We start from the raw sequence: 14750 nt of genomic DNA, 5'->3' as shown, positions 1-14750 counted from the left end.
GATTGGGAGATATTTGTGGTCAGCTGTGATTAAAAAAATATGTAAAATATTTGCAATTTATATATCTGTGAGTGTTTTTGAAAGATTCACATCAGTCAATACCAATACTCTTGGAGCTGGGAACCACAGACAGTAAAGAAGCCAGTGATTATTGACATGTAGACTTACAGGTTGGTTTTGCCCTGTGCCCCCAGTTTGTAATGCATGTTAAACATTGATGACATCAAAAGACCTAATAAAGTTCCTCAGAGCCACAGAAGACAGTTTACAACCACAGTGTAGCCTGAATAGCAGGCTACTCCTCCTGAGAAGTCCATTGACCTTGACTTGTAGATATTCCCCTACAACAACAAGATGTCTAGATGTAAATTAAGTATATCCCAGATGGATAAAAGCTCTTTTAATCTATTGTCTGAAGCAGAGCAATGCTAGGCTAGGAGCCATTTGTTCATACAGTAACACTGAGTGTGCACAGTCCTATCAGCACCAAACAAACCCCTGTTTGTTTTACCTAATGGCCTCATAAAAAGTCATATGATACAATACCTGTCCTCCGACTTTAAACCAGCTGTGTAGAGAATGTGGCTGAGCTGCCTTCAACCCACTCAGGTATGAGAACAGCTACATTAAGATGAGGGACATATGAGATTTACTGCGAGTGTACTGTCTGTACAGTGCAGGTACTGTAGGTGACACAAAAAGCCTCACTGTGCCTGCATTCCCATGTTTCACAAGCAAGAACCACGCTACAATAATATGGAGTTTAAAGGATTTCATTGGCAGTTTGGGATCGATGATGAGTTTAGCTTTGATAAGATATTGATATTGTTTTAGTAAATGAAATCATGCAAAAACACTGATCCAAAGTTTGTCTGCGAGAAATCTGAGACTAAAGCTGCCTGCACTGAACTCCGGAGATTCTCCACACTTTCTCGAGGTGTATGTGTGAACGCAAATGTCTGAGTGAGAGCCTCTGGATTGTCTGCCCACTTCTCCAACTGGCCCTTACGTATAAAGTCAGCGGAATCCGATGTGAGATCACAGCAGGACCTCCCCCCGCTGGAATCATATCAAGCAAGTGGGTCGATGACGCTTCTAAAACGCGACAGATTAAAAAAAGAAAAAAAATATCTCCGGGTGAAAAAAGGGCTTTTCTACTGTTAGCTCATTGAATGAAAAGTCTTAATTTAAAAGTCTTAGACAAGTTTGCCCAGAAAGAAAATATAAAAATGTAAAAGGAAACTGGCATCTATGACAGCCCATGAGAATTTTTATCAAATGCCTCTATCAAAAGGATGACATAATGTGTCTGTGCGCTCCAAGGCTATAGTCATCTTTCACTGTAACAATGTATACAGTGGAAAATCGTTGTTGATGTTCCAGGGTAAACCACGAGAAATTTGCATTTTTGCATGCAATTTGATTGACCCACATGTGACTGGCCTGGTTCAACCTTTTTTCCCCAGTGACAGGCCTTCTGTCAGTCTGAACCTGACCGTAGGCTTGAAAACGGGAGCGATCATGGTTTGGGACTTACTGTTAAAGATACTTGGTTAAGATCGGGGAACATATGAGGTCATGGTTAAAGCAAACCAAAATATTTACCGTTGATAGAAAACAGGAAGTAAAGGGGTTGCTTAATCATCTCATCCATCCACTCTTAATTCACACATCTACAAGAACCTAGAAAACCCCAACAGAGCCTGTCAAAGCCCTGCAAGGACTCCTGGATTTCTGTCAAAGACCCCCAAAGCACCTCAGGGATTCATGGAGCCTCCTGGTGTGTCTGCATGGGTCCAGAATCCTTGGACATATTTAATGTTCAGACTACATGACTGTTCTGCAAATTACATTTGCATTATACATTACATTATATATACATATTCTCGGGGCACCTCACCACATGTGCAGTGGTAGAGGTTACCACATTCACTAAGCGAGTGGAATTAGGCTAAAATACATGGAGGAAACTATGCAGAAAGTGCATGCATATGACTGTGTTTGTGTGTGTGTGCGTGTGTATGTATGTGTGTATGTGTGTGTGTGTGTGTGTGTGTCTGTGTGTGTTGTTCAGGATGAATCCCAGACATAATGTGTTTGATCCTGCAGCTGAAACCGATGTAGACTGAGGTAGCTATAAAAGTAACATACTCCATGTCTCCTCAGCAGGTGTCACCTCAGTTCCCCTACTTCCTTCCAGTGTGTGTGTGTGTGTGTGTGTGTGTGTGTGTGTGTGCTGTATGTCACTGGGGACCTTCAAGGATGTCCTCTTGCAAACAACCTGCCACCTACGCAGACTACAACAGCTCCTGTGTCCTCTATTGTTATATCGTAGTTGTTTATTCGATTAAGCTTCACAAACACAGGTTGAATTTACATTAGCCAAATTTAAGCAACAATTAATGATACTGGCAAATTTTAGACATGAGATGACATTTCCTTTGTGATATAGCATAACTACATCAAGCATTTAATACATAAAGTGAAGTTGAATGTATTTATTTACTTGTACTTGAGCTATTTTATTTTATTTTATATTACCTTTTTTCTTAATGTTGTTTCACAAGTTCAAAGAATAAAAACCTTCTGGAAATACTTCCTAAAAAAACTTCATTACAAAAACAATTCTTTTCAAAGTATAAAAAGTCAGCATTTGTTATTCATTTCTGGTGCCAGAGTCTATGACAAGCTGTAACTGTGATTTCATATTGTTGTGATCATCCACAGGAAGGCATGGTGATGCTTATCTGTTACATCTGCTCTGTTTACTCATCCAGCTCAAATGTGGTGGATTGTATTTACCTGAATCAGTTCATGTAGAATCCATTAATACAACAGAGCAACAGAAACTTTTTACTGAAGTGACTAATGCATAAACTGGGTTTATGGTCAAATCACTGCACCTTCAGGGGAGCGTTGAGAAGACTGAACGTTTCAGCACACCGAAAGGTCTGACTGAGCTGTGTGTAATGACTTCTTATCAGACTTCCAATTCCTGTCTGGACTGATGCACTGAAACCATTAGTCAACAAATAAAGCAGAGGATGTTGACGCCTGAAACCAGCAGGTAGAGAAACACAGGGTGCATGGAGCAAGTTTGCGACTTACCTTTGCTCTTCAGTGGTTTAGTCCAAACAGCTTATTCCAAGTGCTTCTCACATCATCCACCTTTACTCTGCAACAAGCTACAATTAGCTCCCAAGTTAAAGGGAGGAGGAAAAGGAAACTCTCAGCTCCTCCCCTCACAATGAGAGCAAAGTGCAACTTCCTGGTGTGCGGGATGGCGGGGCAGACTTTTTGAGGGTTAATACGAGTGCTGCCAACATTCACGGTGAAGGGATAGGAGTGGGATTATTAGTAGCGGTTATAGTACACCCAGCTGGCTCAGGGAGCAGCAGTGAGGAGACAAAGAAACTGGTTCTGCAGCTTTGAATGAATGATACTTCACCTACTTCCCCGGAGAGAAAACAGGTCAAATTATATTGGCTGTACTAAAACATTGTGTTTGTGGCAGAAACAACATGTGTTTAAAAGCATTGCTTAAATCAAATTGTTTGATAATTTTGTCCATGCGTTTTGGATATTATTATTATTATTTAATATACATTTTGGTCGGCTGGTATTCCAGAAAGGACAGCACGAGAATTTCAATTCACAGGGGAATGTGTGTTCTGGTGTCTATTTGACATTAAAATCTTTGAATCTTTAAATCTTTGAATATGTATTATAAACATATCAGGATTGTATTGCTGTATTATCTGTACATTTCTAATGTACAAAAGTAGAGCAGTGGACATTCTAAAGCTGCCTGTTTTAAATGTTCATCTCTCTTAGCCTATGGTAATGTTGCGGAACTACTTCACAATTATTCCTTGACATCTGTGCTCCCTAATCCCAGGAAATAATTAAAATATATCAGGCCTCGACTATAATGTAGCGGTGCTTTCTATAAACGGTGTATGGTGCAGAGTGAAGTTAGAAAACTTTGAGTTCATCCTACCTGGTTTAACTGTCATGAAGATTCTGTTTGTCATCAAATGAAACAGAACTGAAATTATTACTCTGGTTCATACATACATGTACGTTTGAATGATTTACAGTTGTTTTCGTCTATTTCAGAGTCTGTTAAGAAATGGACACAATCATCAGACCCAAGTTCAAATGTGGCACCCAAGAATGTCTGTGTCAGTCCTTGGTTAAACCACAGTTATTATCAGAGGACATAGAAGAAGACATGTTCAACTTGGTCCCCAGGCTGAGGGCACACTGCCTCACCCCCACTGACTGCTAAGGTTTATTAATAATGAGCCTATTGTCCAAATCGTGCCAAATGTGTAACTGCACTTCCCTGGGCCATTACAAATACACCAAGTATGAAGCTAATGAGATGAATCTTGAGATGTGTGTTCTTCAGACAGACAGACGTTTGTGGAATTAGCAGGTAAATTAAGAAGCATGAAACACTTTCTAACGGCCAGTATTCATTTATCCATTTATCAATGGGTTATTATTATATATAAGTATCACCTGTATGCCTGAAAAAAGGAAGAAGGGGCCCATTTTTCCAGTGTCTATAAATAATGAATGGAACACAGCAGAAAAGGTTTAGTTTTTGGTTTTTAATTTCCCTTTGCAAAGATCACAGGTGACATAAATCAATGGAGTAAATGAAATCTTCTTCTTTGTAAACTGTGAATCAATGTATAATCTGTAGCTTCAGATTTAGCCTAAAATACATCATTATAATATGATTTTAACTCATTTGCTAATATTGTGGAAACCCCAAGCAAAGCTAATGACCTCAGCTAAGTCTACAGTTCAGACCCAATAATGAGACCTTACTTGGTCACATTTTGACGAGGGTAAAAGGTTTATAAATTCCTATGACTAATATATAAAAAATAAATTTGCAATGCTGAACTTCAAGAAGTATCTGCTTTATTAAAAGGCAATAAATTAAATAGCATACCAGTTGTGACCTGGATGCTTGGAAGTTAATGCAATGAAATAAACCCAATATAAATGTCTGTGTTGTATTTGTTTAAAGGGGATTAAAGGGGGGATGATTCTGGCAGCACACTCATCCTTACACTCAAACAGCTTGTGCTTTACTTATCATAGCAGGCAAAATATGTGCAACAGCATTAGAAAACATGCCACAAACACGGACATATCGACTAAGTACATTTTCTCTGCTCTAACAAAAATCTCAAGTGCCCTGTCCTTTTGACAGTTGACACACTTTCTCACACACCTTACCTTTTATTTGACAGTTTTATCACAGTTGGTTTGTCAATTGTGGTCTACAATTGAAATTACCCCCCTTAAAAAAAGCAATACATTCTACTTTGTTGCACTTGACCTTTCATGCTTAAAGGCACGTCAGGAAAACAGATTATACTTCACAATATGAGTATGTATTTACGTGTATAAATAGCTTACTAAAAATAAAAAACAGATTATGAAAAGAAAGGTTCATAGGCCTTTTTCACAGCAGCCATGTAGTAGTAGGTAAATGCAGCTGCAGGCTCAGTTGTATTGGGTAAGAGTCGTATTTAATGTGATAAGTAACGCTTCAGTTCTTCTATTGTAATTTAATGTCAAAATGTCTTCTGGAAAAATTTCTCTATTCCTTATCACAGAAAGTGACCGTGTAATGCTCCCTCCGGCCGATGAGTGGCGCTGTGGGTGGTGAGGTTTACTGTCAGCCTTGCTCGTTTGTTTACACAGCAACTTCCCATGTGTACCTGGGACGAAGCTTCGCTAAATTGTAATCGAGTATTTCAGAGAACGTTTGTGGAATAACACCGACAGACGGTCACTCCAAAGACACTGGGCAGCACAAGTTAGCAGTTAGCCTAGCAGCGGTGCGGACTCTCTGGCTCCGTGAGTGTGTGCGGGCTGCTGCCGGGACACACCGGCACAGACCCAGGTCCCTCCGAGGGAAAGTGTCGGACATGAATACCTGTCATCGTCCTCTCTTTGATTCGAGCTGAACGATGCCTCTCGGCCCCGCTAACCATTCCCAGTTGATTCGTTCCATCCAGAAGGACGAATATTATCAAACGTTCCTGAAGAACAACAGCAACGAAGCCTTTCAGACTCTTGCCGGTGAGTTTGTCCTGGTCTAAAAACTGGAAAGTTACTTTCCTCAGCTTACTCTGATTCGATAGCTTTAGCTAGGCAAAGTAAGAGATTCCTATCCTCTAGTCTGGATCGAAGACCGAATGATTGATGGTGTTTAGTCACCGAGTATAAAACACAACCGACTGACAGCCTCTCCTCGGGTAACACATGTTAATTCATCATGTGCCGGGTCAGTCTGCAGCTTTGATGAAAGTGTTAAAGTTTCAGACACTCTGCGTTGATCACAAGCACATTTAAAAAACGGAATCTTTTCGATGAGTGGGTTAGATGCAGTGTTGGAGTGTATCAGCTATTATTTCCTCATTGTACATGAATCCTGTGTTTAGATGTTTGAGAGAACCTCAAACGTCTTTCAACACTTTCGATGTTATTCTAATCACCAGTCTCTCTCCACTGTTAACACAAAAGCTCTCATCGTGTTTTAAATAATGTTAATAGAACAATTTGTGTCCGTTTCATGTTTCGAGTAAAAGCTGAGCTGGTCTTTTCCCAGAATGACGGCTGTGCTCTGTGCAGAACTTAAGCATTGGCTGTAGTATTAAAGTGTGTTGTTGTTTATTTCCTGTAGGGTCCAAACGATGGCTGGACTGGAGGAAAGAGATAGAGCTGCTGTCAGATCTTGTCTACTATGGTTTAACAACATTCTCTGGTAGTCACCGACCACACCATCCGACTTCGCTCACTGTGTGTTTCACTATTTCAATTATTATAGGCAGCATTTGATTTTGATTCATGCTCCTCCTCAGGTTACCAAACTCTTGGTGAAGAGTACGTCGGCGTCGTACAGGTGGATCCCACTAAACGGCAGATCCCCTCCCGGGCAAGACGAGGCTGCTTTGTCCTCTGTCATGCCCTCTTGCCGTATCTTCTGGACAAGGTCCTGGTGTGCTTGGAGAACGAGCTGGATGGTGGGCAGGAGAGCCTCAGCCGTGTCAGGCGGCGGCCTGCCGGGACATGGAGCCTGGAGTCTTGGCTGAGGATGTGGGTGCAGAAGGCAGTGGGGCTGTTGTCAGAGCCCCAGAGGAAAACGTGCTTACCGGCCATTTTCGTCCTCCGTCAGGGTCTGACCCTCCTGCACCGATTCCATGTGGCTCTGTTCTACCTCAGTGGCTCTTTTTATCACCTGTCCAAGAGGATGGCTGGTATCAGCTATGTAGGTGGCTTTTATTTTTTCTACAAATAGAAAAATACTGTTTTATTGCTACTATTTTATAAGTTGGCCCGACCAAAGAGTGACATAAGCTTCTTGCAGACGAGTGGGTGTGTTGAAGAAAAGTCTAAATGTCAAAGAAAGTCTAGAGCTTCTGATTTTGACATTTGCTTTCACACCTCCTGTGAAGAATGTCCACAAATTCGGCAGAGTTCAGTGGATGTCTGAAAGCAGCTTCAGCCCATTGTTACACTTCACTGGATCTCTCTCTCTCGTGCTCACTCGACACACAGTCATACTTAAACACTGACACACACACACACACACACACACACACACACACACCGACACACACCCATTGACAATGGACACATCTGTAAATAGGAACTTGGTAAAAACAATATAATCTCTTTTTCAGTCTTTGTGAACAGAAATTCTGTATGTGTGTATTTGCCTTTAGAGCATGGAAATGAAATCTACTCACAGGAGGCAAATTCGCATTTCAATGTGAGGAGTGAACAGACAAACTTAGCTCTGTCCATGGGCGTCACCTGGCTTGGGCATCAGGGGACGTTTTTTTTTTTAGCCCCAAATAATTGGCCAGTCGCCATTTTCACTGGTACATAACTTTGCAACTGAACATCCACTAGAGGAGTAGAAATTCTCTCAGAAGAGGAGTTGTGTGAATCTTGGGGTGCATATGTTCTTTTGTTAACTCGGGAACAAAATAGGCTTGTTTTGTGTATAAATAAGTTTATTAATACAACGCCAAGCAAAAAGGGCCATAATATGACGCCCCTGGTGCTTTCTACTTGTCTACTCTTGGGACGGATGTTAATACCAGGATTGAACAGGGCCTCGGACACTTGGACACACACCCTACTGAGCCACTCTGACCTTGTTAGATGCAGCAAACCGTTGCTGTTAATGTGGTACAGAAATGTAAACCAGTTTGATCAAATCACTTCCTCAATGATTTCATTTACCATGTTATATTTACATTTATTTCTGTGTGTGTGTGTATGTAGCTGCATGTGATGGGGCGATACGGCAGTGACGGGACCATCAGAAGCAGCTACAGGCTGCTAGGTGCCGTGTCCCTCCTTCAGCTGGTCACCACTGTTTGTCTCCAGCTCAATAATTTCAGACAGAGACAGAGAGCCAGGACGGAGTGGAAGCTCTACAGAAAGCTCAGGTACAGAAACAGACTAAAGGCCACATACTCTTTGTCTGGTCTTGATGTCAGGGCAGAATGTTGCACAAAAGAACAGATCCTCTTCTCCAGAAATTATTTCAGTGATGAAGAGAAATTGTGGCCTGTAGCAATAATTACTATATTGATTTGTACCGCGATATATAAACATGAACTGGATAATTTGGCTGACCTTTGCTCCAACCCCTAACTCACTCTTACACATAAAGAAACAGACAGTGAACCAGCCAGAGATGAAATGAGAAAATTTTTGGTTTAAGCCAAATTAGAGAGGAGAGTTAACATGAACAAGGTGGTGTGTTGAATTTGTGGCAACAAAATGTATTTATTTAGGACATATTATATCTTTAATTCTAATTACAATGTGGGACTAAATATTCTTAAGAATTATGTACCTGTATTACTATGATATTATACTATCGTATCAGTTATATAAATGGTCTCATAATGAGGATAATAATATAATTTATCATGATAATTTCTGGGACAATATATTGTCCAACAAAGTCTTGATGCTGAGACAACCGAGCCGTTGCAAATACTACACCACTTTGTGTTGTAGAAAAGATCTGCATGCAACACATGACATGAACTCTGTCTGTACAGTCCTCAGCGCACGAAGAGCTCGAGCTCGAGAGTCGCCCGCTGCATCCTCTGTCTGGAGGAGAGGAGACACTCCACCTCCACCCCCTGTGGACACCTCTTCTGCTGGGAGTGCATCACAGAGTGGTGCAACACCAAGGTCAGTTATCCAAGTCACACCTGGATATCTACAAACAATACTGATGATGGCAGGGAATTGAAAAACAGTTCTGTTTATTCAGAGGCTGTTTTGTAACTCAACCTTTTTAAGATCACAAGTTTTGAGGGATTATTTCCTAACAGAGACATACATGTCTCCACACGCCAAGCCTTTTGTCTCAAGAACAGTGTTAGTATTTTGGAAAGATTGGTCAAGTTGTTCCACAGTGAATTATCCTCATACCAGGGTTGAACTGCTCATTACTGACCAGTGTAAATTCATTAGTTTTATTATTATTTTAACTATCTGACCCCACCAAGCCCTCAGGTGTAAAAATACTGCAGGTGCAGACACCTGCTGACCCTGTGTGTGTTAATGTGACATTGGCATGTGTGTTTGTGTGATTCTTCTTACAGGCAGAGTGCCCCCTTTGTCGGGAGAAGTTCCAGCCTCACAGACTCGTGTACCTCCGGAACTACAGCTAGATATATGGAGCTAAACAAAACACACACACACAGCTGGACTGTAATACCTGCCCCTCTGGAGCACAAGAAGACAGATATAGTGTTTTCCAACTTTAGCTTAGAGCTGTGTGCCAACATACTGTAGCTGCTTCAGGTTTAACGTTCATGTTCTTTTGTCTTTTTTTTATTAACTAAAGAGAAGATGTTAAATGAAAATCAAAATTTTAATTGTCTTGATTAAATGTGTAAATATCACTTATATATAAAACTTTAACAGATAATAATAAAATGCAATGAATGTACAGATTACTGTTGCTTTTGGTTTTTAACTGTTTGTTAGGAATAAAACTGTGTGACTCTATTACATGGTGGGACATGAACAGTAAGTATATTCAAAATGGTTCAGATATCTCTGACCCCTGAACCTCAACCGACAACAACTTTTACCATTATTACTATTATTAATTACAATATATCAGTAATTCATTATAATATGAATTGTGTCTGTTATCAATAATAATTAAATGTCTTTACACTGTTGTTTACTTTTTAACTAGTCAGATCTAATACCTGATGGTGCTCAAGTGTTTTTGGTCTCTCTCTCCTCCCTCTCTCCCCCTCATCCCCCTCCCCACTATCACTCTCTCTTCTCTCCCCTCTTTTCCGCCCATCTCTCCTCTCCTCCCCTTTTTCTTTGCTCACCCCAACCGGTCGTGGCAGATGACGCCCACATTGAGTCTGGTTCTAGAGGTTTCTCTCTGTTTATGAGGGAGTTTTTCCTCCACAGTCTCCAAAGTGCTGCATGTATATTATGATTTGGTGCTATACAAAGAAAATTGAATTGAATCAATGCTCCTCTGCAGGACAGCAGAGCAGTTAGTCTGTGCTTCGTCCACATAGCTTCTGTCCTGTCCAACCCAACAGGCTGCTGTTGAACTCTTTTTGGACTAATACAAACCTGCATAGGACTGAGAGATGTTTATCATGAGTGGTTCTAAATGTCTGTGGAAAACTTCAATCACCCCAAAAAACCCTTAGACCACAGCAGCTCATGTTCTCATGATGTATATTGCTGTGCCAAGATCTGTCCATTTTCAGTGACTTTGCTGCCGCACAGAGGCAGAGAGCTGTAACTACAGACACAGGGATGCAGGCAGAAACTGATTTGAAGGTTAATGGAGAGGCCGTTCAGACGCAGAAACCTTTCATTCAACCTGAAGAGCACTGTCAGATAAACTTGTGCTCGTAGCCCAGTCACAATCTGAAGCTGCATTTGAACATGAAACTTTCATACAATTGCGTTGAGGATGTTTAAGCTAAAGGGATGAATCACTGCTGAGGTTACCCTTTAGCAGGACTAGTGTATCTGCTGGTTTATTTCTGTCATAGGTGGATCTACTGTAAAACAACAAACTACTAATTCAGTTAGTGATGTAGGGCAATTATTCTGTCTCATCAGATATTCATATGCATGGTCCTCTAATGTTTGATTATATGCACTCCAGATCCTGACCTTGTTCCACGATGTACCATATTCAAGTAGAAATTAGGATGGGATGTGTTTTTACCGGCACGATTGAATTACCAATAATAGCGCAAGATTTCCACATAATGGCTCGTTTACACTTTCTGAACCGTTTGAGCTTTGCCTTTGTGAACATGAACTAGATCAGTTGGAAAATTGAAACAATATATGACGCTTATTCAAACCAGGAACCTTTTGGTGTGATGGGAACCTGCCCTAAATCAGGGTCTTTATGCTACCACTGTTGTTATTGAGGCATTAGGTGGAGGGTCTGTGTCTGAGTTATCATTCACAAATATTATTTACAAAATAAATAGTAATGAAGGTTTCTTAAAAAGTTTTCATCCTTTGGCACAATCATTTCTGGTCATATAGAACCTGGATATGACATGTTCTAGTATAATGTGAATCTAAAATGGAATAAAACCCTATAAAATACAAAACATGTGAGCGGCACACTGCAGACAGACAAGGATGAAATGAACCAGGACAACACAGCTGGTTTCTCAGGTGCTGAAAGAGGTTTAGGAATGAGAAGAGCTCCATCATCATCTCCTGAGGTGCTGGGACATGTCAGATAAAACCCAGCTGCTGACAGGAGCAGCTATTCAGGGGCTGAGAGGAAGCTTTCTGCTGATTTCACTGCTGAAAGAGGAAATGGATGAGTGGGAGTTCTGTTTGAATATCCTCAGAGTAGATTCAAAGTAGTGGGTGGTGCTCCCTTTTATCCACATGTTTCATATAATTGAATTCTGCCAGAAATTAAATTTTTGTATTCCTGGTGGCTGTCACAGAGGCCTTTCATCACTCACAAAAGAAAACTATAAAGATCGTCCCAATGAATATCATTCAAACCCGACACAATCCAATATTTGTGTGTGTATGTTTGTGCACGTGTGTGTGTTTCGTTTAAAGCAGCAGAACAATCTGTAAACAAAGTCAGAGTCCGCTTTATTGTCAATGTTGCTTATGTACAGGACATTTAAATCTCCCTAATCCTCAGTGGAAACATTGTAAGAGCCACTAAGCAATCTGCATTTGCGTGTTAAAATATTAATGTTGGTTTGACGAGTCACTTATGTTCTAAAATTTAAGTTTATTGTTTCATTTTTGTACAGTTAAAGTATATTTTGTACTGTGTATTTGCTAGTATTTATTTATAATCTGCTGTATTTACGATTAATTGTTTGCAACAGTTGAAAAAGGCCTAGTGCAGTTTGGTGCAAATGCTTAGTTATATATTATTGACCGCATGGATATCATTAAGTGTGTGAAGTCTGTGGAGCAGTGGTCCGACACAGGTTTTTGAACCTGACACAGTGATACATGCAACAACGGACAGTGTGACGATGGACATGATACAGATATTTGGAGTCGGTAATGGACCAAGCTACGGCGTGTTTATAACCTGTTTGCTGGAACCGTTCAAATAAAGCCTTTCAAGTTTTACCCTGCCTCTGGTTGAAATGTGTTGACATTGGGTTTTCACAACAAGGCCACAAGTTTTTCTGTTGGACTCAAACTTAATCATCACTCTGCAGGCGGACAGGTGGACTATTGGATAATGGAATGAGGTAAAATGGCCACTAAACATATTAGTAGACATATAGGTACTCGACTTATAAGTAACACAATCAGCATACACGTAGCACAATTTTAAAGTACTTAAGTGACATGCAAGTACACAACACAGTAGGCAGTCTATAGACACAGGGTAGATAGTGTTAGGAATTTTTGTAAAGCCTCACACATTACTGTATATGCCATTATATAGCGTATTATGTACTGTATATCTGTATACCATTAAGAGAATAGTGGCTGTCTATTTCCACAGATACTCCCTTCTCTCTCTAAGCAGTACACAAGGTCAGGTTATAGATAAAGGACCAACCAACAGTACATTGTAGTGTCTACGCTCAGGGACTTTCATATCTAACTCAGATGCCCCAGACAGAGGGGCACCAACTTCAACTCTTCTGTGTATTACACCAGTATCCAATAGGATGTGAACACCTACATGTAACATAGAGAGTGACAGCAATTCTAGGCTTCCATGGATGTGCTGTTAGAATGGGCGACGCTAGTAGAGGAAGATGTATGGGGATGCTGTGGGAGACACCTTCAGACTTGGGGGGGAATATTTCTCATGTTACTGTGTTAGTGTTTGTATATTGTTCCGCCTTCTGGTCTCCTTGCTGCTTCAAGTCTAGATTAAAATGTTCTGCATAAGACATCAGCTGCTGCCTGAGTCCTGCTTTCACCAGCTTCCAGAAAACTTCCATAACAGATAGCATATTGGTATTGCAAACTGGAATAGAGCAAAAATACCTTGAGGAGTGCAGAATACTTTTGGAAAGAAGGGAGCATAGTTATTCACATCTATGTATAATGAAGTTGCTTTCACTGCTGTTATCAGATATATGTACAAAGCATTCAAATCCATCCCATAATGACAGACTTGTAAGAGGAAGGTATCTCTACATACAGAACGAATAGTAAAACAGCACTTGGTCTGTATTTTTTCTTTCTGTCAGTATTTACACCAAACACAGTCTAATCAGATGAGACATGGCAACAAAGCTTTTCATTCCACCCCGGAGAGTTTCAGTCTCCATCTGTCACCGGGGTTATTATTCCCTTCAGTCGTTTCCTTGATAAAAGATTCAGACTGAACCTGTGAGGGTGAAGCTGCAGCCGCAGCTGCCAATGAGCTGTCTCAGTATCCCACCTGTGTACCGCTCATGTTGTATATTCTTCTCTGTCTTGTTGCAGAGAACTTTCAGATGAGTGAGGAGATGCAAACTCTGGTTCCCCTTCATTAAATTAGACATACAACACACCCGTCCCCCACCTCTACCTCCACACTGCACTGGCTTTAAGTGGCATTGGAGGCCCAGTGTCGCTCATTAGGGACATAACTGTCGGTATACTGAGTCAGTTTAAAGAACCATCTTGCTCTGGATCAAAGAGCTGGACAGTATGCACTGTCCTGACTAGTAAAATAACAGCATTGGGTACGTTAACAATAATGTTCACTTAATGTTTTCAGCAGGTTGACTTTTTTGGCTCCCAGAATGCTCCTCTTAAAGCTGGGAAAACGTTCTCTAAACATTGTCTTAAAACGTTAATCTAAACGTTCTTAAAATGATTAATAATTACATTACTGGAACGTTTCGCACCACCAATCAGAAAATATTTCTGAAAAGGATTGTTTGGTTCCAAAAAGTTTCTGGGAACATAACAAATCAATATTCTGTTAATATTTTGAGCAGGTTTTTTGGGGGGGGGATCCCAGTATTTTCCTCTGAAAGTTAGAAAAATATCTTTTTTGGTGTGATGTTCATCTTATCCTTCTTAAAATGTTTAATGATATGATGACAACTCCAAGCCTCTAATCAGCATGAATCACTTTAGGCTGGAGGCATAAATTCTGTCCAGCTGTGTCAGTCGAGGCAGATGTGTATCATGATGTGCAAATTCCCTATTGAGATTACATTTGTTATTTAAAG

The 14750-nt window shown here is 40.6% G+C and overlaps 2 protein-coding genes across 2 annotated transcripts in view; one reads left to right on the top strand and one right to left on the bottom strand.

Moving 5' to 3' along the window:
* The window catches only part of plch2a (phospholipase C, eta 2a), a 191929-nt gene extending 188757 nt beyond the window's left edge, over positions 1 to 3172 (bottom strand). The window contains exon 1 of the mRNA XM_069527293.1: positions 3109 to 3172. The gene's annotated coding sequence lies outside the window, so the exon portion shown is untranslated. The remainder of the gene's footprint in view (positions 1 to 3108) is intronic.
* A 2505-nt stretch (positions 3173 to 5677) lies between these two features.
* On the top strand, positions 5678 to 10018 carry pex10 (peroxisomal biogenesis factor 10). The gene is made up of 6 exons (XM_020103248.2): positions 5678 to 6111; positions 6716 to 6796; positions 6894 to 7300; positions 8326 to 8492; positions 9117 to 9252; positions 9669 to 10018. Exons 1-6 carry the CDS (start codon positions 6000 to 6002, stop codon positions 9735 to 9737), a joined length of 972 nt encoding a protein of 323 aa, XP_019958807.2. The 5' UTR covers positions 5678 to 5999; the 3' UTR covers positions 9738 to 10018.
* The last annotated feature ends 4732 nt before the right edge of the window (positions 10019 to 14750 follow it).

Source organism: Paralichthys olivaceus, chromosome 6 (assembly GCF_024713975.1).
Source record: "Paralichthys olivaceus isolate ysfri-2021 chromosome 6, ASM2471397v2, whole genome shotgun sequence".
Classification (NCBI taxonomy): Eukaryota; Metazoa; Chordata; class Actinopteri; order Pleuronectiformes; family Paralichthyidae; genus Paralichthys; species Paralichthys olivaceus.
Note: the sequence above shows the minus strand (reverse complement) of the source record. Positions and strands in the feature narration are given on the sequence as shown.

Excerpts from the sequence above, each read along its gene's own strand:
- pex10 (XM_020103248.2), top strand. The coding sequence starts at position 6,000 with ATGCCTCTCGGCCCCGCTAACCATTCCCAGTTGATTCGTTCCATCCAG. Across the intron at positions 6,797-6,893 it reads TGGTTTAACAACATTCTCTG|GTTACCAAACTCTTGGTGAA; the intron begins GTAGTCACCGAC and ends GCTCCTCCTCAG. Across the intron at positions 9,253-9,668 it reads CAGAGTGGTGCAACACCAAG|GCAGAGTGCCCCCTTTGTCG; the intron begins GTCAGTTATCCA and ends TTCTTCTTACAG.